General features: G+C 55.9%; 1 protein-coding gene across 1 annotated transcript in view; it reads right to left on the reverse strand.

The window, feature by feature from the left end:
• Positions 1-21,927, reverse strand: part of IQSEC3 (IQ motif and Sec7 domain ArfGEF 3) — a 98,599-nt gene that overhangs the window by 33,866 nt on the left and 42,806 nt on the right. Inside the window, exon 3 of the mRNA XM_024129209.1 lies at positions 10,937-11,207. Coding sequence (XP_023984977.1) covers positions 10,937-11,207 — 271 coding nt within the window. The remainder of the gene's footprint in view (positions 1-10,936; positions 11,208-21,927) is intronic.

Here is a 21,927-nt window from a genome sequence, read left to right on the forward strand (position 1 = left end):
ACACTATTCTTTCTACTTCTGTGTATATTTTTAAATAATAGAAAATTGAAAATTAAATCGAAAGGTGAAAAAACATTGCTGCTATTCCTGCTCACCAGCCTTCTTTCTCAGCATTCATGTCATGCATTGGGGAAGTTTCCTGTTCCTGGGAGCCTCATAAGGGTTGGGGTTGGGCTTGGATCATCTCTGTGTTCCCAGCACCCAGCCCAAGGGCTGGCACAGGATAGAGCTCTATAAACGTGAACCTCATAAAAAGACAGATGGATGATGGATGGATGTTTCAATAGGGGGAGTCCCTCCAGGCTACCCTGCTCCACAATTCCAGTCACCTCTGTTTCCAGCAATGGGAGCTGTTACAACCAGGGCAGGGCTTGGTGGGGCTGGCTGGCAGGGGCCGGGGTGGGGGCGACACTGCCTCATCTGGGCAGATGTGAACCCAGGAAAACTTCTGGCACTGGCCAGTCTGTCTTCAAGGCCCTTCCTCCCCTCCTCTCAGCTCTGTCCCCCACCTGTGGTCTTTTCTCCTCCTTGGGTTGCTAAGCTCTCACTTTTTCTCTCTTATCGAAAACCTCTCAGGAAAGGACTAGAAAGACATTCCCCCGAGGTGTGAACGACCAGTAACAGTTAGCAGTGCTCCTTCCTAGAGATTTTTACACTTAAATAACAGATAAAGGCTGTGTGAAGGGGATGGACAAAATGGTAGCACTGTGGTGGGTTCCATCAGTCCTGAGGGAAGCCTGGGAAGTGAGAAAGTATCCCTGGGCCCTGAAACTATGTCCTATTCCCAGCCGTACACGCCACTTACACAGAGTAGCCTTCCTGAACTAAGAATCGGGACAGGTGGCTGAATTAATAACTCAAGGCAAGAACAACATCAGTCCTCCATCCTCCCCCAGGATCATGGGGGGAGGGGTACAGATACAAAGGCCAAATTTCATCCCGCAATACAAGGAACACTTCACCGCGCTTCCCGCTCCCCCAGGGACTGCAGCTGGAGTGACTACTTCCCAACTACCCTGGCAGCCCCCTCTGTTCCTTCCCTGTGGGCGCCCCACAGCTGGACCAGCAGAGACACCCTCCTAGCCCAGGAGACCTCATAGATACAATTCCAATGGCCAGGGACAAGCCCAGGTAAACGGGAGCTCTTCAATGTGTGTCTTGGGCTCTTCCTGTCTCACCATCCAATGCCCTTTCCCATCCCCAAGCCTAGTGGCATTATGCTGCCTCTCTCCCCACATCCAATGCTTCTCTCTGAAGAGACTTGGAAAACGTATTCATATTCAGGTTTAGAAGGCCACTAAGTCTTCCTATAGGGCTCCTCCCAGAAGCATTTGCAGTTCACAAGGTGCAAGGCCTTAAGCAGAAGGCAGGAAGCTCTCCTGGGTCTCATGACCCTGGTGTTGTAGGGACATCCAAGGCGCTCTTACAAAGCATGCCAAGTGCATTAGTCATCTCCTGCTGCAGAACAAATTGCCACAAAGGCAGCCGCTTAAAACAACACCGTTTATTTCCTCGCAGTTCTGGAGGCCAGCAGTCTGGGCACAGCTCAGCTGGGTTCTCTGCTCGGGATCTCACCAGGCTGAAATCAAGGTGTCAGCTAGGACTGCAATTTCATCTACGGGTCGGGGTCCTCTTTCAAGCTCACTCGTGTTGGCCGATTTCAGCTCCTGGAGATTTAAGACTGAGGCCTCAATTACCAGAAGCTGCCTGCTCTTCTCGGCCACCTGGTCGCCTTCACAACGTGGCCGTTTGCTCCTTCAAGGCCAACAAGAGAGCCTCTGCCTGAGGCCTCGCTGCCTGTAAAGGGTCCACCTGATTCATTCAGGCCGCCCGGGATGACCTCCCTTTTGACTAACTCAGCATCAACTGACTGGTAACTTAATCGTAGCAGTGACACCCATCACGTTCACTGGTCCCGTCCAACACTCCGGGGGAGGGGCTTATATAGGTGTGTCCCCGGGAGCAGGAGTCTCCGGGGCCCTCTTAGAATGCTGCCTACCATACCAATTGGACAGTTGCCTGTGGGCCTTTATCTAGGTATGACCTCACGCACCCAGGAGCCCCAGAGAAACACAGGTGTCTGCCTCTGATGCATTCTCCTCCTGCTTTGGCAGAAGTCACACCAGAAGGAAGAGAGCGTTGTAGCTCCTGAGGCCCAGAATCGGCCTTGGCTTAGGCAGGAAAGTCCTCCGAGGGGAAGATCAGAGAGGGAGGGGAGCTGACCGCTCACCTGCCTCCTTCTCGCAAGTTCCACCTCCCATTTACCCCTCCCCAAGCACCATGAGCAACTGACCCCAGACAGGAACTCCCATCTCCTTCCTCCCTGGCCTGCTCATAGGTCTGGGGAAATCCCTGGCCCAAGAGCTTCTCTTCAGATTATGAGATGCTACTGGCAATAGAGGGAAGGTATGCAATCCCGTTGCCTGAAGTGTTTCCAAAATGGTGAAAGGTCCACCCCCTGGCATGGTGTCATCCCACCTAGAGGCACAGGCTGGCTGAGATAACCGAGGAGACTTCTTCTACCAGCCAGTGTCCATGCTTCACCCAAGGAGAGAAGAAAACCAGATTTTAAATTCTTGAATCTGTTCCATCAAGTCCTCCGCTAGACTGTAAGCCCTGTGAAGGCAGACTTCGCCTGCCATGCTCACTGCTCTATCTCCAGTGCTTACGGTACATAGTAGATCTTCGATGAACATTTATTGAATAAATTAAAACCCTCCTAATCTGACCGTAACTTTTCTCTCCCGGGCTGATGATTTCACCCTCTCTGGCCTCCTTTGTAAGTTTACTTCATCCCCTAGTCTCTCCTACCTGCATTTCCAGCCTCTACCCTGGTTTTGACTCCTTTCCACCAGCCTACAGACCCTCCTTAATGTCCCAGGCTGAAACATGGCCCTGCTTGACTCCCCTGCTCTGGGGCACTAGCCCAATCTCTTTGTATTTTTCCACCAAACCTATAGGAGGACTAGTCTGCCCGCTCTGCCTCAGTCCGTGAGCAAACGCCGAACCACCGGCCAGCCCCGTGTGCCCTGACTGCTTGCAGCTGCCTCCTGCTCCCACTAGACTTCTGAAATGACTCTCAGAAAGGTACTGATGACCTTCGATCACTAAATCCCATTCTCAGCCTCCCTCCCCATCCTTTCTGCAGCTTTGACGCTTTATCACCTTGAAACTTTGTCCTCCGCTCTCATGACCCAGTCTGTCTTGGTTTTCCTGTCTCCATACAGCTCCTTGATCCTATATTCTGACCACAAGGTCCCTAACCGTGCTAGTTACGAGTCATATGTGTCCTCTCCTCCATTCTCCAGACACAATTTAATGATTTTGCTGCGCATTTCTGGACGTCTTCCTTGACTTCTATGTTGGTAGTCTTTAGAGCAGCCCCTTGGTAGCTGATAATTAACAGCTGATGAAATAAGAACTGTCTCATGCAGGGCCTTCGTGGCAACTCTAATGGTGTCCCGCGGGCTAATATCTTCTCATCTCTCATCTGAGAACCTCGTCTTCCATTGTAACTTCACTCTGATAGGTGGGTGAGCAAGCCCATAGGGGAAATACCCAGTCCCAGACCTGCCTCTTCCCTGCTGGTTGACCGTGGGCAAGTTTCTTAACGTCTCTGAATCTCAGTTTTCTTATCTGTTAAATGAAGCTAATCCTGCTGACTCTGTAGCTTGTTGTGAGAATTAAATTATTTCCCGTAGCACCTGGCACACAGTAGGTGCTCAATAAGTGGTAGCAGTTTGAAGCTGACAGTGATGATTCTGTGACTCAACTCTCCATTCCTAGACTCCATCCTAGACCTACATTGCCAAGAGCCCATCCTCTCCCCCGGCTCACCCAAACCAGCTCTGGATGACGTCCTTATTCGCCTAACAGCACCCCGGCTGCAAGGTCATCCAGTCTGGGAACCTTGCTTTTGTCCCTGGGGCCGCCTTTGCCTTATCCTCTGCATTTGTCAGGCTGAAAGTCCTATAGCGCCCCCCCCATGCCTTTTGCAATCATCCTGAACTTTCCACCAGACTGTCCCCACGTGGGGCTCTCCTGGACCCCCCATTTGGACCACTCTGACAACCCCCCAACTGCTTCCCTTCTTCCTGCTCCAGCACCATCCGCCTTGTACTATATTCCCCTGAGCAGTATCCTCAGAGAGCGGGTGTAAACACAGGACTTCCGGCGCTTGAGACCATTGCGCTAAACAAGTGTAAACACCATCTCCTGGGGGTCTGGCGCCGAGCAGCCTGGCCCCGCCTACCCCCCCAGCCCCTCCTACTACGCGGAGTCCACGCTCACGCGCCAGCCCCGCCTCCTGCTCGCCCCCACCTCCCCCAACTAGGCTTTCCTGCTCTGACCTCTCGCTCAGCCTCTCCGCGGCCGGCTTTGTCCTCCCCAGCCTCACCTCCCACTCTCATGCCTTCTCTTCCAGGTAAAACGTTTCCCCTTTCTTCAAATGTGCCTCCTCCACGAAGCCTCCCAGTTCCCCCAACCAGAACGGGGTCTCCCTGCCCTGAACCACGCCCCACCCCCCGAGAAGGTTGTTTCGTGCTTCTCTCTGACACTGAGTTTCCTCTACTAATCTTGGTGGTATTCGTCTACCTTAGGCTTCCCTCCCCTCTCCCCTCCCCAAGACTCCACTAAGCGTAAGTGATTGGAGGCCCCGGATGTGGCCTTCTCATCGTCTGGTGCACGGACGGCCTCAGCCCAGAGCCGGGCCCGAAGCCACTGCTCACCACGGACTCTGAATTCAGCTGAGGGGTGGTCACCGTTTGTCCCCCTCGTCTAACACAGCCGGCTGCCCCCAGCGTCCCCCACCGCTTCCTTCGCGTCCTGCGCAGCCCGCTCGGGCGCCTCAGCACCCCCGACGGTGTGTCACGGGAGGCACAGCGTATTCCGCCTCCGCATCCCCCGTGCCCAGCGCTGAGCCAGACCCGTGTTTGGGGCTTAATCGATGTTTGCGGTCGTGAACTAAACTGAACTCTCTCCTCTGCGCCGGGGGAAATGCAGTCCAGGCTGTCTTCTGGATCTGGGCTTGGAGCCAAAGGCCCCCATGTGCATTCCCCTCGCCCCATTGTCACAGGCCTTGGGGAATCGGTGGTTCCCCGGGTCAGCTCCGTCCGCCCCAGCCAGGCCCCTCTCACCTCCCTGCCCCTGTTCTTAGCAGGGCCAGGCCAGAGAGCTGAGGGACCAGCTCGTGGGAGGGCGGGATCCCTGCGCCCCCACCCGCCGAGGAGCAGCTCCGCCCACTTCTCTCGAAGCCCGGAAGCCCCGGGAGTCCTCCCTCCTCCCGGGAGAGCCGTCCCTCGGCTCCCGCCGGGGAGGCAGCGGGCGGGGCCGGGGGCTGCCTCGCTAACGAGCCTTGGTGTTCCTCAGCCCGCGCTCCCTCGTGCAAGCTGCTGCATGGCTGAGCCCCACCGGGCCTCTGAGGGACGCTGGGGCGCCAGGCCCGGGCGAGGGGGCGGGGACGGGTCCCCCGTGCGCCAGGATTTCTCAGTTGAGGAGATTAAAGCAGTACGCGGCGTGAGTCAGCAGACCTTGGCGAGGCAAACCCCACAGCTCACCTGAGGCTCGGGGCGGAGGCTGGGGAGGGCAGAGGAGCTTTGGAGGAGCGCAGGGCGGCCCGCAGGACGGCTGGCCTGCGCTGAGCGGGGTTTTTCTTCTCTGTGTGCCCACCTCCCTGCCCACCGTCCAAAACACAGAGAGTGTTCAGCATGGCAAGGGGCACAGAGCCCTGCTGGGGAGCAGGGCGGCCCTGGGACCCTCTCCGGATGCAGCCAGGTAGGGGCGCTGGGGGAGGGCCACAGCTCAGCTGCTCCCCGAGCCAGCTGCTCCCTCGGGTGGGGCTGCTCCAGGGAGCCTGCCCAGAGCCCTGGTCGGGCTACTTGCCCCGCGCCGGGACCCCGCAGCGCCCTGCACACCGCTGCTGCGGAACCTGCCCCTTCACCGCGGTGGCAGCAGACGGGGAGGGCGCTGGCTTAGCACCGTGGACTGGTTGCGCCGGGTGCACACCTAGGAATGTGTCCTTAGGCAAGTCACTAAACATCACTGAGCCTCAGTCTTCTCATTCCTAACATGGGGATAGTGACAGTCTCCCGCCCGCAGGGACATCGTGCGGCTGGGGGAGATGGCGCACAGCAAGTGCTCGGCGCGCTCAGCACTGTCCCGAGATGCAGCGCGGTTAGTGTCGCCTGTACCGTTCTGGGTCAGCGCCCACCGCCGGCGCCGGAGCTCCCTGAGGCCCAGGACCGCGTCTTCCGCATCGCGGTGCCCCCAGGCCTCGCATGGGGCCCAGCACAGCGGCTGTGCCCTGCCGTTCCCCGAACCGAGACCACGGAGCAGAGCAGCACCCTGGCACATCTTGCCTTCACCGCCACCCTCGGCCGGCTGGTCCACCGGGGCCCTCACGGCCGCGGTAGCGCTCTCACCTTCAGAGCGGGACAGAGCCTCAGACACAAGTGAGCAAACTGAGGCCCAGAGAGGGACAGTGACCTGGAAACACGGCCACCACTTCTCCCCTTGAGAGGCACCCCATGGTGAGGCTGGACCCTGAGGCTTCGGGTCCGGGAGATCTGCTCTCCAGACAGAGAGCGGCTGCCAGCCAGGACCCTGACTCGGGAGCAGGGCCTGGATGCTGGGACCACAGCTCCACGGCCGCCGGGCTTGGACAACACAGAGACCTAGGCGGTTTGGACATCCCAGATGGGCTCCAGCGGCTGCTCTCCCACAGGAGCAGAGAACAGGATACAAACTCCCTAGAGAACTGGAATTTGGAAATCACATCCGTGCCCTCTGTATCTTTGACGTGGCCACTTCCTAAAGGAACCTCCCCGCAAGGGGTCCGCATGCTCCCTCCCTCTAGGGCGGAGCCCCAAGGGTCACCTTGAGGTGCAATGGGAGAGTTGAGGGCAGAGAAAGCAAAGGAAGACAGTGTCCTCCCTGCGGGGCCTCGGGGAGGGGCCCAGTCGGTGCACGGGGACTGGGAGAACAGGGGAGCCTGGGCGCCTCGTTCATTCGCTGGTTTGTTCATTCCCGTGTTCCTCCAGCACCCAGCAGTTCCTAGGCGCCAGGCTGTGCGGGGTGCAGGAAGGACGGTAGGCGTGGCCGGCAGCGCCCAGCGCCCACCCCTGGGCAGTGCTCACTCCTCGCCCCGACAGTGGAGGGACAGTGGGGGGAACGGCACCCCAGAGGCGTTCAGAGCACAGTCTGCTCCCTCTGCGACAGCCTGGGCATGACAGAGCCCCTGCCCTCACGAGGGGGATGCGGCCAGACGGCAGAGTCCGCCGTGGGCGCTCAGGAACGGCCCACCCCCCGGCTCGGCGACTCTGAGCCGAGACTGAACTGTGCGAAGAGGTCACCCAGGTGAGTGTGACGGGGGTGGGGGGGTGGGGGGGTAGTGTTCCCAGCAGAGGTAGCGAAGTACGTGAGGGCTCAAAGCATAGCAGAGCGGCACAGCTGGAGCCCCGAGTGGGAGCAAGGCGGGATGTGGCGTTGGATCTGGGGGCGGAAGAGCCTGAAGTCCTTGTCCCCTAGAAAACGAGGGGCCGTGGGCGCCTCCATATGGGGTACCATGACCGATGTGCTGCTCACAAGGAGGATGCGGCTGCGGTGTGGGGACGAGGTCAAAGCAGAGGGTCTATAGGAGGCTTCCCCAGGGGCGCACAGGCCTAGGGCAGGGGCCGGGGGGATGGCAGGGCGGGACTTGGGAAGTGCTTAAGAGTAGCATGGGGGGTGGGGGGCTGGATCAGACGTGGGGCGGAGAGAGGAGCCACGGAATTCACCTGGGATTTTGGACTGGCTGATGGACCGGGCCTGGCAGGTTGGTGAACTGGGGAGATAGTGATCGTCCCAGATCCCTGCCAGCCCAAGGAGCGCAGGATGCGGGGTCTCGTGAGGATCACGGGGGCAGCATAGTAAATCCTAGATCTCAGAGAGACCTGAGACAGTCAGGACCTGGCCCGGGTTTCATGCCCATCCCCATCCCCTTCAGGCCACCGAACTGTCACTTTCCCCTCTTCGTCCTTTGAGCATCTTCTCATGTCAGGCGCTGCGTCGGGCACCAGGGGTGTCCTGATGGATGTCTTTGCCCTGCCTTAAAGGAGACGTCAAGTAAACAGGAACGGTGATCCTGGGCTGAAGGGCTATGTCAGGGAACGCCTGGGTGCTGTGGGACCACTGAGAAGGGGCATCCAGCACAGCCTTGGGAGGGCGGGGAGAGCTGCCAGCGGGGAGGAAGGTGCAGGAGAGCAAGTCCTAAAGCAAGAGAAGGAGTGAATGGGGCCAGTGCAGGAGTAGGAGGGGAGTAGGAATGTCAGCGGTAGAGGCAAAGGGCTGTATGAGGCAACTGAGGCCCAGAGAAGTTAAGCAACTTGCCTAAGGTCACACAGCTCACCTGCAGAAGAGAGAGTTGTGGCGCTCCATCTTTTGTAAACGTGTGCTGTGTTTTTAGCCACTCTGCTCCCCTCAGTCCCTTTCTCCCCTCCTCTTCCCACCCCTAGCCTGTCTTGGCCTGGAGAGCTACAGGGGCCAGGGGAGGCGGGCTATTCCCCAGGGCACGAGGGCTCCACCACACCCCTACCTGCCCTCATCTTTCCTGCCCCACTGCTGCTGGCCTGACGTGCAAACCCATCTACCAGAATTATGCCCACCGTGAAAAAGGTCCACAGTGCGCCCATCAGAACCCTGCACAGCCCTCCCTACCCCACTAATCAGTTAGAATTAAACTAATTCCCTGCCCAAGCAGAAGCACCAGTTTCCTTTGGTGTTACTAACAGGATACTCCTTAAATCGAACTGTAATCTCTTTGGGGAGCAGGTAGGGACCATGTTTTTTTTCTTTTTGGTACCCCACTCCCTCATTGCTTTACGCATCGCAGTTATTCAAAAAATATTCACTCGATAAGCTTTTACTCTGCCCGAGGCACTCTGCTGGGCGCCAGGGGATGGGATGAATAGGACATGGTCTCTGTCCTCAAGGGGCAGAGCCAAGTGGAACTGAGAGGACGTTCTCATCTGTGCCAGCTGACCGCCCACATCACAGCATGCGGTTCCAGACGGACTGCTTCCCAGCCCCGGCATGGGCTTTCTCTACCTCCGAAGCGGGACGGTCTACATTTTTAACAGCTCTAATTGTTAACTGAGCTAAAAACAAACCCCATCCTCTCCTACAAGTTTCATGCATTACTACCACTATTTTTACCTGGAATGATAGAAAATAATCTAATCCAGCCAATTCACATTCAGCTCTTCCATGTTTAAAACTGGTTTTCATGTCTACAGTTTCCCTGTATGACCCCAGCCAGTTGTTTTCTTTCTTAGAAGAACCTTAGAACCTCAGGATTCTCTTTTTCCCTCTTAAATGAAACCCCTAGAACCAGACAGCCTGACCAGTAACTAGTGTGGGGCTCCAGACAGCTGCCCCCTTACACTGGGGGTTTTGTCTACCCATCTGTGAAGCCTGCTGGACCCATATCGTTGGCAACTGCTTCATTAGCTATTGATGCATCTTGAGCTTGCAGTCAACTGAATCCCGAAGGCCTCTCACCCACGCCCAAGCCTGCTCGTCTTATAGTAGTGCTGTGGGATTTTCAAAGCTAAGAACAGAACTTTAGATTTTTCCCTCTTTCATTTGACTTTTTCCACTTAAACAATATTTCCTAATGAGTTTTTTTCTTTTTTTTCAAATCTGGGATTCTGTCATCAAGGTATTAGCGTTTCCCTTTCAGCTTTGCATCAGTCCTTTTTCGAAATGGTTGTACTGGGCAGGACCAAGGACAGTGCCCCCACTCAATGACCCTGGCATTGGCACTGATAGAAAAATCAGTGTTTTTTGACAATTCCGTTTGAGAACAGCCCACCCGACTATATTGTCAACTAACCCACTTCCTATCCCGTCCACATAGGTATCACGGGAGATTTTGTCAAATACTTTACTGAAGCCTGGTGCACCACCTGCAGCCCCTGACCTTGGATAATAGCTTGACATCTGTGCTGAAAGGAAGAAAAGACTTTGGTTGGGCTTGACTCAGACTTAGTGACTTTTCCATTAGCTTCGCTTCGAAAACTCACAGTCCGTTGGGTTGAAGAATGGTTCTTTAGAACCTGCACATTTTAGAGCTAGAAGGGACCTCAGAGATGATTCAAGGTCTAATTCCCAATTTTGCTGATGAGGAAACCAATGCCCAGGGTGCTTAACTGGCATTTTCCCAAGTCACGGAGGAACTAGAACAGGAACAAGAATCGGATCCCACATCTATGCTCCAAGCTCAATGCTCTTTCTTAGCAATATTAAGTCACAAATTCTTTCTCTAAATGCGTTCGCACATACACACACACACAGATCTTCCTTCAGGTGTCTTAATTTTCCACCCAAACAAACCATGCCGTTATCATTTTGGAGGGTTCAGCTGGGACCCAGTGACTGCCTACTTTCTCCTCCTGCTTCACAGAATGGAAGATGGAGGCTCAGAACTCCTCAGGGGAATTTGTTCTCCAATAAGGGCGTCTTTGGACTCCCCCAGTCTGGGCGAATCTTGGGACTCCTCGGTCTACCTGGAGAAGGCCACTGTCTTCAAACCTCATTTGAGCCTGTGTGAGCCTGAGCTTGGGGCTGGCCCCTTGGGTGGGCAGGTAAGCTGGGCCATCTCTTCTGGGGCTGGGAAGTGTGTCAGCAGCTGGTCTTCCTGCAGTGGTAAGAGGGGCAGAGCCCTGAACACGCTGCCTGTGGGCCTGGCATTACAAGGGTGACCCCTGCCACGGAAGGATGGTTGCCTGAGGAACTGGGCTGCAGGGAAGGGCAGTCACTTGGTTCAGTTTGGGAGAACTAGGGGCAAAGAGGTCTGCCTGCAGCAGAGGCGGCCTAGACAGGGGCATCCCCGGTACCCTGGACAGCGCCCGAGACAGGGCCCTTCACCACCCTTCCCACCCCCCTCGGAGGCCCTGGGTACCTGTTTATTCTTTAGGTCAAGGGAGAGTTCGTAATCGGAGGCGGCAGGGGCTCGGGAGCAGAGCGCCGTGGCCAGGGCAGGCTGCTGCCTGCTGGGGGAGGCCGCGCAGTGGAGGCCGGCCCGCGGGGAGGCGCCCCCCGCCCCCGGCCGCTCCTCCTCCTCCTGCAGCTCCTGGGCTTGAGCCTTCGGGGCGTGGGCACTGGGTCTGCCGGCCGCCGCCGCCGCCACGGAGTCCTCCGTGCCCGCACCGGCCTGGGCGCAGGAGCCGTCACTGTGAACGAAAGGCAACGGTGCTCGGTTGGGGGGAGGGGCGGGGTGCATGTGAGTGCGGGGGAGGGGGGCTGGGGCCCTCTGGCAGCGATGGGCCTCACCAGCGGAGGGGCGGGTGGGGGCCTCCTGCGGTCCCCATTAGGGAAGGGCCCCAGCCCTGGAGGAGAGCCTGAACTTGCGGAGGGTCCCCGGGGGCAGAGGAAGGGAGTGGCTGGCCCTGGCCGCAGCTCAGGAACCTGCTTAGAAGCGGTAGAGCAGGTGCTTAAGGGTAGACTACCTGGGTTCCAGGCTGGGGCCTGCCTCTTATTGGCTCTGGGGCCCTGCGCAGGTTACGTAACCTCACTTTTCCTCTGTTTCCCCATCTATAAAGCAGGAATAATACTAGTGCCTACCTCATAAGGATGCTGGAAGGCTTAAGCTAGTTAAAGTTCTTAAAGCCGTGCCTGGCTCATGGTCCCTGCTCTATGTGTGTTAACTACCGTAATTATCAACGGTCTGCCTTTCTGGCTCAAGGTCCCTGCTCTATGTGTGTTAACTACCGTAATTATCAACGGTCTTCCTTTCTGGCTCAAGGTCCCTGCTCTATGTGTGTTAACTACCGTAATTATCAACGATCTGGCTTTCTGGCCAGTGGCTTAAGTAGCTGGGAGGAAGCTGATCCTTGCTGAACCAGCTCCATGTTTATAGACTGCCCAAATGAGGCTGGGGGGAGGAGTGATGCTTATAGTCCTGGCTTGGGTTATGAAGTATCTGTTCTTCCCCAGCCCCTACTCTCTTCCTGTGGAGCCGCCAGCAGGCTGGCCATAGCTGCTGCCCACCCGCCTCCTCTAAGACGACACTCTGGCTGCCAGGGGGGCTGATACACTCAGGTTGCTCCCCTCCCTGGCCAGCCTCTGAATTCTGCCCGTCCCCAAGGCCCAGTGCTGAGCCATCTCCTGCATGAAGCCTTTCCGGTGTTTCCGGCTTTCAGGCTGCATCTGCTAGAACACCAAAGAGTCACCGCCTACTTCACAGAGAAGCATCTCGGCTCAGTGCAGCCCCACTACTGTGTGGCTTTGGTCAAGTGGCTTTTTCCCTGACCCCTGGTTTCCTCATCAGTATAGAGGAGGCACTAGTACCTGCCCTACGGGGTCATGCAAGGCGTAAGGGAGTCAGCGTACGTGAGGTGTTTAGCACAGTGCCTGGCACAGACTAATGCTCCATAAACATTAACTCTTATTTCCCCCATCTCCCTTCCCCACTCCCCCCGCCCAGAGCTCGGTGCTTGTATTCTGTGCGAATCCCTTCTCCCCAGTTAGTGCTGAGCAAACAACGAAGGCTCAGTAAACACTTGCTGAAGGATGAATCGAAGAGAACCCAAGGCCACTGGCATGGCCTCAGCAGTGGACAGAGTCCCTGAGGTTACCTAGTTCATCCTTCCCATCTCCCTTTTTCACGTACGAGGAGCAGGGGCCCAGGGAGGTGGGCTGGCTCTGGTTGGAGGGCCAGTCAACCTTAGGACTTATTTCTTCCACGGCTTTGTCCCATGTAAGATGCCCCAAATCGTGCCAGAGAAGGGACCTCTTCGAGCTCTTGTTTCCACCCAAACTTTGGAGCCTCCTGGTGCTAGAATAACCAAGGGTGGAGTGAAGAATCCTCTCTTCATTCAACTTCATCTGTGCCCACAGCACTCCCCTGCACCCGCCCCAAACATAGATAACGAAGAGCTCATTGGCCAGCCCTATAGCAACAAGGAGCCTCAAACTCCTTGCCCACTGCATGATTCTTTGCTTCGTCATTCTTTCTGCGGCCATCAATCAAGCTGTATAGTTGGATGAGCTCTAAGTACGTGGTTTTTTCACTAGTATCACCAGGAAGTCCTTTTAAAGATCTAACTTCAGCTCCTCTTATGATAGGACATGGCCATTCTCCCCGCAGGGCCCATGGAAATAGCCCTTTCCCACTCCCAGCACAGCTTTTGCATCCTGGGGACAGCATCCGGTCTCACCCATCTCTTCTCTGCGCCGTCCTTGGTACTGATGCCCAAGGCTTCTTAACCCTAAAAGGTTTTCAAGACTCTTTAGAGGCCAGACACCTTTAAAAATAGCCCTTTGCTCTCTTTATACTGCTGGAGGATGCTTGGCAAGAGGTTCTAAGGAGTTTATGCCCCTCAGTAGCGGCACTCAACCAATGATAGTGGAGGCTGGAAGACAAATAGCCCAGCTTCCTTGTCTCTTGGGCAGGGCAGCTCTGAGACACATTTCACACCATCTCCCAGAAGTGCCCCATGGGATTGAACCCCAGTTGCCCAAAGCAGTGACCCGATCATTAATGAACCTGCGTTGGCTTCCTTCTCTTTTGTGTCTCATCCGCCACTCTCCTGTTGACACTTCTTGGGGTCATCTGGTCCCAAAGACACTACTTACGTTAAAACAAAACACATTTGTAAAATAACCTTTCTCGTGGGCCACCACTCTGGACATGGACGAAGGCTCCAAGGCCTCCTCACCTGAGCTCATCCGTAGGGTCTGGGAGATAGGAGGCCCCCACTGCCGTCTCCAGCGTGTGCACGTGCAAGTGCACGCACACTCACACACGCGTGCACACACACACCTCACCTGAGCTCATCCGTAGGGTCTGGGAGATAGGGGGCCCCCACTGCCGTCTCCAGCGTGTGCACGTGCAAGTGCGCGCACACTCACACACACGTGCACACACACACACACACACACACACACGCAGTGTTCTGACTAGCTCTGTGGCTTCGGGTAGTTCGTGTCCTCCTGAGTCAGCGTCTTCACCTGCCACCTCACAGGAGCTTACTCATCTCCAGGGACCCTCCAGCTTGGACGTTCTGGGAGCTTGGATTCCAGTGCCGAGGCCAGACCACCAAGGCCCACCAGCCCCAGGATTCCAGGCTCTCTGGCTGGTGGAACCAACTCTGTCTTTGCCCACCTATGTGCACAAGGACCTGAGAGACTTGTGCCCCCCCAGGTATATGATGAAAAGTGTTGGAAAGGGGACCCCGTCCTTGTCTTCCTTCCTTATAGTACTCCACAGACCTGTGTGGTAGGAGGTGGTGATGGAAACCCAAGACTGCTGTCATCCATATGGCAGGGTTTAGGCTTGTCAGTGGAGGCCAGAGAGTATGGAAGGCGGACCTGGATTAGCATCCTGCTTCTGCTACTTATGATGTGACCTTGGGCAAATTACATAATCTCCTTGTGGCTCTATTTCTGCATCTGCAAAACAGGCATCCTTGTAATGCCTTTACAAAGTTGCTGTGAGGAATAAATACAGCTGGCACAGCCCCCAGTACAGGGCCTGGCACACGGTAGTTGGTGGCAATGGTGGTTGTATTCTGAGCTGAAACCCTATAGCATGGGGTCCCACAAGAATGCCCAGAAAAATAGCAGGGAGCGTTCCTAAGTGGAAGAGCCTCTCAATATTTAGCCTTCCTGCCAACCTTCACAAATTTGAAATAATAGGGTTTTTCATCATTCCTCATGGCCTTTCCCAGACCCCCGACTAACTCCCGGGGTCTTCAGGGAGAGGAGTGAAGACGGGCTGCCTCCTACCGCTGTGCTCCGCCCACTGGAGAAAGAACACAGTGAAGGGCCTTGGTCTTGGGAGTTACCGAGTCATGGGGTCCATGGCCTCTGAGGAACCTGTGTGTATTCACGCCCTGGTGGGACCCACCACAGTGTGGGGCATATGCCCTAGGTGGACGTTTGTCCAGTGCTGGTTGTGTGGATTTGTGCTTTGGGCACAGGGAAAGAAGCTCGAATCTTCAGCCTAGGCTGTCATAGCTGGAACGACCGTCTCTCTCAATCCACAGTCTCTTACGGAACCGGAAGTCCATTGTTCCAGCGCCCAGAGCATCACTCCTCCCAAGACAGAGGCTGTGTCCCTTAAGTTTCCGGAATTTGCCAGGCTGACCTCACATCATAAAGCCGGCATCCCTGGTGGGTCCAATTTCAGGCAGCCTGGCGCCTGGACAGGAATCATGTGAATGGGATTCACTCTATGACAAGCATAGCTTCTTTTCAGCCCCTTCCTTGAGCTTCTGGAGAGGAATGCTGATGAACTTAGCTGTCCTGGGGACAGGACTAGCCTGGGCTGGGGAAACTTAAGGTCACTGCTGACATATGGGACATGCTAGTCACAAGGGTCTTGCCTGGGTCGGGGCACCCATTTGAGAAGGGAAAAGTAGAATGGGGGTGGCATCCGAATGAGAGGTTCTTAGAAGGCTTTGGTTGCACCCGCATGACATTAGGCTGATACACGTACAGGGGCCTAGGCCATCCACAGAGGTTATGCCTCACGTGAGAACACAGGATGTGAGTATGGGGAATGAAAGTCTTTGAGAACCTGGGGGGACAAGCAGTCGCTCGGAGGAATGCTACATGCGCACAGGACCAGAATGCTCTGCGTTGGAACTCAGCGTCGTCGGGGGAGGGTCGCTCGTGGGACACGGGCTTGTGCGTAGTGGGAGTCCGGGTACCCGCTGAGCAAGCCGGGTCCTGGTACCTATAGGACTCCCCTGAGGTTCCAGTGACCACCCAGCCTGTCTATCATCTCTGCTATCAGAGTTGACTTCCTAAAACGCGATGTTTTAACGCCAATCCTCTGCTCAAAACCCAGCAGTGACTTTCCAGTAACGCCGGGTACAGTTCATTGTTCCACTCACGTCCGTAGCCGCGTGGTACTCAAGAGCGTTCATGATCTCACCCCAGTCTCCTTTTCCAGCCTCATCTCCAGGAGTGACCTAGCCACTCTGTCCACGCCGAAACTCTCCCCAGATCTGCCGCACACCCTCAGACCACCCTGCCTCTCCCGTGATTTCCTCCTGCCTGAAATGCCTCCTGCCCCTAACCCTTCCATCCATTCCTTTCTCTGCCTTGTCAACTCTTTCAGGACTCACTCATTGCCCCAGGAAGAGTCCACCCTACGATACGCTCCAATAATTCTTGGCACTTGCCTCTATTTTAGCAATGACCGCTTTGTGCCCTAATTATGCATTGATATGTCTCTGTCTTCCACCAGACGGTGCTATGTACACCTTTTTGTCACAGGTGCTTATCACAGTGGGCTGGCTTATAAGTCATGTTTAAGAAATGTTAAACGGAGGGAGGGAGGGAGGGAGGGAGGAATGGATGGATGGCGTTTGATCTCTTATACTTCCCCAAGGGCAGAGATACTGCGGTGAGCTTGGTGATGTACCACCCAGACCCTCCTTCAGGGACTGCTTGCCCAGCTCTGGAGGTGCTGTTGAAGGTTGCCTTCAGCTGTCAGCTGCCCCCCACCCCAGTTCCTTCAGGAACTGCAGTGAGCTACTGGGCCAAAGTCAAATCCTCCCCAGGGCTATCTGCATCCAACAGCTGACAAAGAGGGGACATAAAGGCTCAGCCACATGACCCAACATGGGTTGGATAGGTCACTCTCCCTCCAGAGCTCCCGTGGGATTAGCCGAGGCTTCTGGTGGACCTGCAACACGGGTTGACCTCTCTCTCTGCCCCATGCCGTGTTCCTGCCCTCCCTCCCATGGGTGTTGATCCCAAGCATCCTCCAGTAAGCATCCAGCACCCTGAACTCAGAATCTCCTTCCCAGAGGCACCAGTCTTTTCTTTTTCCTTCCTTTTCCTTGTCAGCCAGGATTACCCTGGTCTCCCTGGCCCCAGACCTGCAAAGCCTTTCTGGGCTCTGGATGTCTTTGATAAAGACTCTGGACTCTCTGCACGTGATTTCATACACGCCAAGCTTTACCTCCACCTCCAGAGGCTTTACAGACTCCGCGGATCGGGCTGAAAACGCTCTTCTGGAGGGATACCATGGATTTTGTCCATATGCTGAGGGCTGCACCAAGCGCTGCAGGCAGCTCTGGTCACACAGGGGAAACATGAGGGCTCCACACACCACAGGGCTTTCAGACACCGGTCACTGTTCCCTTCAATACCGACGGATCCCCGCTCACGGGTAAGAGAGCTTGAGCGGAGGGAGCCCCTGGTCCTACGACTCACTAGTCAGGTGATTTCGAGCGAAACGCTTAACTTTTCTGCACCTCAGTTTTCTCATTTGCAAAATGGGGGTGTGAATATCTCCTTTCCAAGAGAGTGGTAAAGACGAAGTGACCTCCTAGGCTGGTATGCTGGCCACCGTGGAAAGTACGTCCCTAAGAAGGATGAGGGAGAAGGGAGGGCAGCTGTGCAGCCCCTGCCAGGAGCTGAGGGGACAGGAGCTACTGCAGAGCCTGTGAGGGCCAGGGACGGGGGGCGCTATGCCTGGGGAGGGGAAGACTTCAGGGGAGGGGGCACCCAGGTCCTGGCACAAAGGCAGAGAAAGGCATGAGGAGGAGCCTGGAGGCCCAGCCCCTGCGGCTTGTTGGTGGGGGTGATGGGCGGGGAGGGAGGGCTGCTTTCCCCTCCCTGCAAAGGCCAGAGCAGCAATTACCGGAGAGCCAGCCAGGAGTGTTTTGAAGGCTGGAGGACTCCTTGGGCTAGAAGATTCCCCCAGAGGGCCTGACCAATTGCACTAGATTATCTCGGTCTCTGCCAGCCTTTCGTAAAGCTCTTCTGGGACCAAGAAACTAGGCATTTTCCAGACAAAAGCTAACAAAAAGCCCACATCTCAAGATTTTTCAGCCTTTACTAAAACACTCCTGTCTCTCCCTCTCCTGAACCGATCAAGTGATCTCAGGTGGTCAGAATAAAGGCCAAGCAAAAGGGGAGCCAAGTGTCCTTGGGTGTCCCAGATGGTACTGGGGAGGGGCTGCAGGGAACAGAGGGCCAGCGTAAGAAACAAATTCACTCGGTGCTGACTCCAAGCACAGGCTAGGAAATGCCGGCCGCCCTGCACCTTCCTGTTCACATCACACCCAGGGGCACAACCGAATCCGCCCCGCCTCCCTGACCCCGTGTCATCCAAGCTGGAAGCCAGAGTTCACAATAGAATGCCCTGGAGGAGGGCGGCTGTGTCTTCCCTGCTGTCCACTTGCGGAGGCCGCCCTGCCTTCATTGGCTGTGACACATCGCAAGGCCCCGAGAGAGTGAGTTATTCTCGCTCCCGTCGGCTCCCTGGAGATTCCAGGCTCTGATTGCACAGCTGCTCCAGAAGGTGCTGCCTGGGTTGCTTTGTCTGGGGGGGTTTCTTGTCGAAGGCATCACAGTCCTCCTCCGGGCCCGTGCCCTCCCCAAACCCAGGCCCACTCACGGTGGGGCCCCAGAGTCCAACGTGGAAACGGCCCCCGCGTAGCCCACTCCTCGGCGGGACGCCAGCACCAGGGAGGCCTCACCTAGAAGCTTCCTCAGGACGCCTCCCTCACAGACTCACAAGCTGGGCCACACGGACTAACGCCATCTTATTGCCCCTGGGAGCCTAATATTTTTGGGCGTTTGATTTCCTCCCAGTAGACGTGGATCTGGAAGCAAAATCAGGCTCTAAGGACGCCCTCCCCGCTCGCTGCCTGACACAGCGCACACAGCTCACAGGCATATGCTCCTGAGCCCCTGAGTACACCTCGGGCTTTCTTACCTCCTGTGTCTGCCCACATTCCCATCTCACCCACCCCGAGGATGAAGCTGCAGAAGCATGGCCTGTAACCTGTCCCTGACACAGCCCACGGTCACCTCACAGCTGCACTGAATAGTTACAGCCTAGTGAGCTCTGGCTTTTAGTCCATGTTTTCCTTTTATTATGAACCGTCTGATACATGCAAATATGAATAACGTGTATGCGAGGTTCAGAGAACACTCTTCGCTTGCACCCAGCTCAAGAAGCAGCCCGTCCATACCCGCGGGCTCCTCCTCCTCCGGAGGAATGCCTGTCCTGGATTTGTGTTTATCCTTCCCAGCTTCTCCTTAGGGGCGAGTCTCCTTGTCATGTTGCATAAGCAGCATTGGCTGCTGGGCAGGGGCACCGCCAAGTGTGCCTCGTGCTGGCGGGGGCGGCTCGGGAGCTCTCACGGTCTAGCAGAGCCCGGGAAGGGGCAGGAGGCCCTCCCGGGGGACGGCCCCCAGCCCCCAGCTCCAGGCGGGACTGGAAAGACGGCAGGGCTGTGGCGCAGCCGGGCTGTGCCCGTTGCTGCAGCAAGGAGGGCTTTCGAGTGAGAAAATGGACTTGCTCCCCGAGGAGCCCTGCTTCCGGCCCTGTGTGGCCGGGTGGGTAACGATTTCCAGAGGCACCATGGGGACCGTCGGAGCCCTGCAGAAATAGCCCATGGAGATGCCAGGTGAGGCTAGCAGAGGTGGACTCGGGAGAAGCATCAGCCTGTGAGCCGCTGGCAGCCAGGGCAAGGGTGCGAGTGCCCTTGGGGCCCCTGAGAGGAGGGAGCACACGAGGCGGTGTCGGCCAACTCGTGGCTCAGCACAGCGCGCTAGAAGTTACAGACGCAGACGCGGCACCAGGCGGCCGGGCTCTGCCATGCACCTGCGTGTGGCCTTGGGCAAGTCTCCTAACCTCCTTGGGCCTTACTTTCCTCTCTAGGAAAGGATCGCCGTAGTAATGTATGTGAGATGCTCTAAGCCCTATAGAAGTAGCAACCATCGTTTTCCTTTTCAGGATTTCCAACATGTTACTTTGTCAAATAAGAAGAGAAAAAGCAAAAGCACCGGCTTCCCTGGTGGCGCGGTGGTTACGAATCCTCCTGCCGATGCAGGGGACACGGGTCCGAGCCCTGGTCCGGGAAGATCCCACATGCCGCGGAGCAACTAAGCCCGTGCGCCACAACTGCTGAGCCTGCGCTCTAGAGCCTGCGGGCCACAACTACTGAACCCACGAGCCACAACTACTGAAGCCCACGTGCCTACAGCCCATGCTCTGCAACAAGAGAAGCCACTGCAATCAGAAGCCCGCACGCCGCAATTAAGAGTAGCCCCAGCTCGCCGCAACTAGAGAAAACCCACGCGCAGCAACGAAGACCCAACACAGCCAAAAATAAATAAATAAATAAAATTTGTAATAATAATTTAATTTTTAATAATTAATTTATATTAAAAAAATAAAAGAACCAGACAGACGGCTGTGGTTAAGATCCCACCTCTCACTAGCTGTGTGGAGCTGGGCTAGTTCCTTAACTCCTCTGAGCTCGTTTCGTCCTGTGTAAGGTGGGGATACCTATATTGCTGGGAGAGTTAATAAAACAAAGACCATAAAGCCTCTGGCACCTATTTGATGCTCGGTAAATGCAGGTTTCCTCCCCTGATCTGGGCCTGTTGTGCTTCCCTGGCTTCTGGGCTGTTATGCTCTCCCTGGAGAGCAAAGACCTCCTCTGGTCCTTCTTGGATCCCTCCAAGAGCCCTGTGATGGTGGCCCACACAAACCACGTGCAGACACAGCCCATCCCAGAGGCGGGGCGTGAGACCACGTCTCTCCATTTCCCTCCTCCAGGTCCACCCAAACCAGCCCTACCTCACCCAGCAGAGATGTTTCCTAGGTTTCCTTGGTCCCGAGCCATTTTCAGGGAAGGCTATCCTCCCACCTCCTCCCATTCCACCCCACATCAGGGGAAAGGTCTCTGATGGCCTACAGGTGCCTGTGGCAGTCAAGTGTGTGTTTGCCAAAAACCAGGAGTCTTGTGACACAAGAGATGGAAATGGCAGAATCACCAGCAGGGTAGGACATTGCTCTAGACATCTGTCAGGTTACTATGGAGCAAGATTCCTTGTCTGTTTCCTTACGGTCACCTTCCTTATCTTCACCTTTCCTCCTGGAAGTCCTTCCTAATGTCTAGCTTCAATCTTTCTTGCTGCAGTAGAAACCACTCCAAGCTCACAGTATCAGAATGGCCAGGCAATTTCGCACATGCCTGTGGGTTTCACGGGTCATCTCCAAAAGGGTTTGGGAGGAAGGACCAGCAATGCAGGACACAATGGCTTTGGGGAGAAGCTCCAGAGCTCCCAGCATGGGGAGCCACCCCCTTCCAGGCAGGGCAGGGGTCAGTGCCAGGCCATAAACCTTTCCCTGCGGGGGCTAAACTGTCTCCTCCTCTTAAGAGGAAGCCAAACTGTCGGCTGGCTAGAAGATGTTCCTGATAAAATGTCTCTGCCCTTAATTGCATCCTCGCTGCACCGTGACAGCCCAGTGCTGGGTTAAATAATTTCCTCCCCTGCCCTGACGTCTAGAAAATCTCCTCTCTGGGCCTGTTGGCCCTGCTTGATTGTCATTCACCGGGGCTCTTAGCTTCTTTGGTCTCTTCCCCAAATTGGTCCCCCAGTTCTTGAGTCACCCCCCCACCCCGCCCTGCTTCTCTCTCTCGTTCTCTCTCCAGCCAACTCTGTGTGTCACGGGCTAGGCTTGAGTAGAAACATCTGAAAGCGGCCCCCTCCCTCATGCCCATCGCCTGCTGTCCAAAGGAGGGACTGGACCCTCTCCCTGAAGGGCACAGCTCAGCGACCCTGAGCAAGATGCAAGGTAGTGGGTCCCCTCCTGCTTGCCATACTAGGGGCTCCTGCTGGGACTCCATCCCCTGAAGGAGTCGGCCCACTCTTTCTAAGTATTTCTCAGTCACACCTGAGTTTCTAGACCCCTCCTCCTGGGACTCCTGGATCTTAACTGATTTCTCCCTCTCTGCTCTTGAAACATCCAGCTTTGAAACAGCTAGCGTTTACTGAGTGCCTGCTATATACCAGACACCTTTGCACGCGTCATGTTGTTGAATCCGCCCAACCACCCTAAGGGCTACGTGCTACTGTTGTCCCCATTGGACAGATAAGAAAATCGCAGATTTGAAAGCTTCAGTAATTGCA

Source organism: Physeter macrocephalus, chromosome 6 (assembly GCF_002837175.3).
Source record: "Physeter macrocephalus isolate SW-GA chromosome 6, ASM283717v5, whole genome shotgun sequence".
NCBI classification, from domain to species: domain Eukaryota; kingdom Metazoa; phylum Chordata; class Mammalia; order Artiodactyla; family Physeteridae; genus Physeter; species Physeter macrocephalus.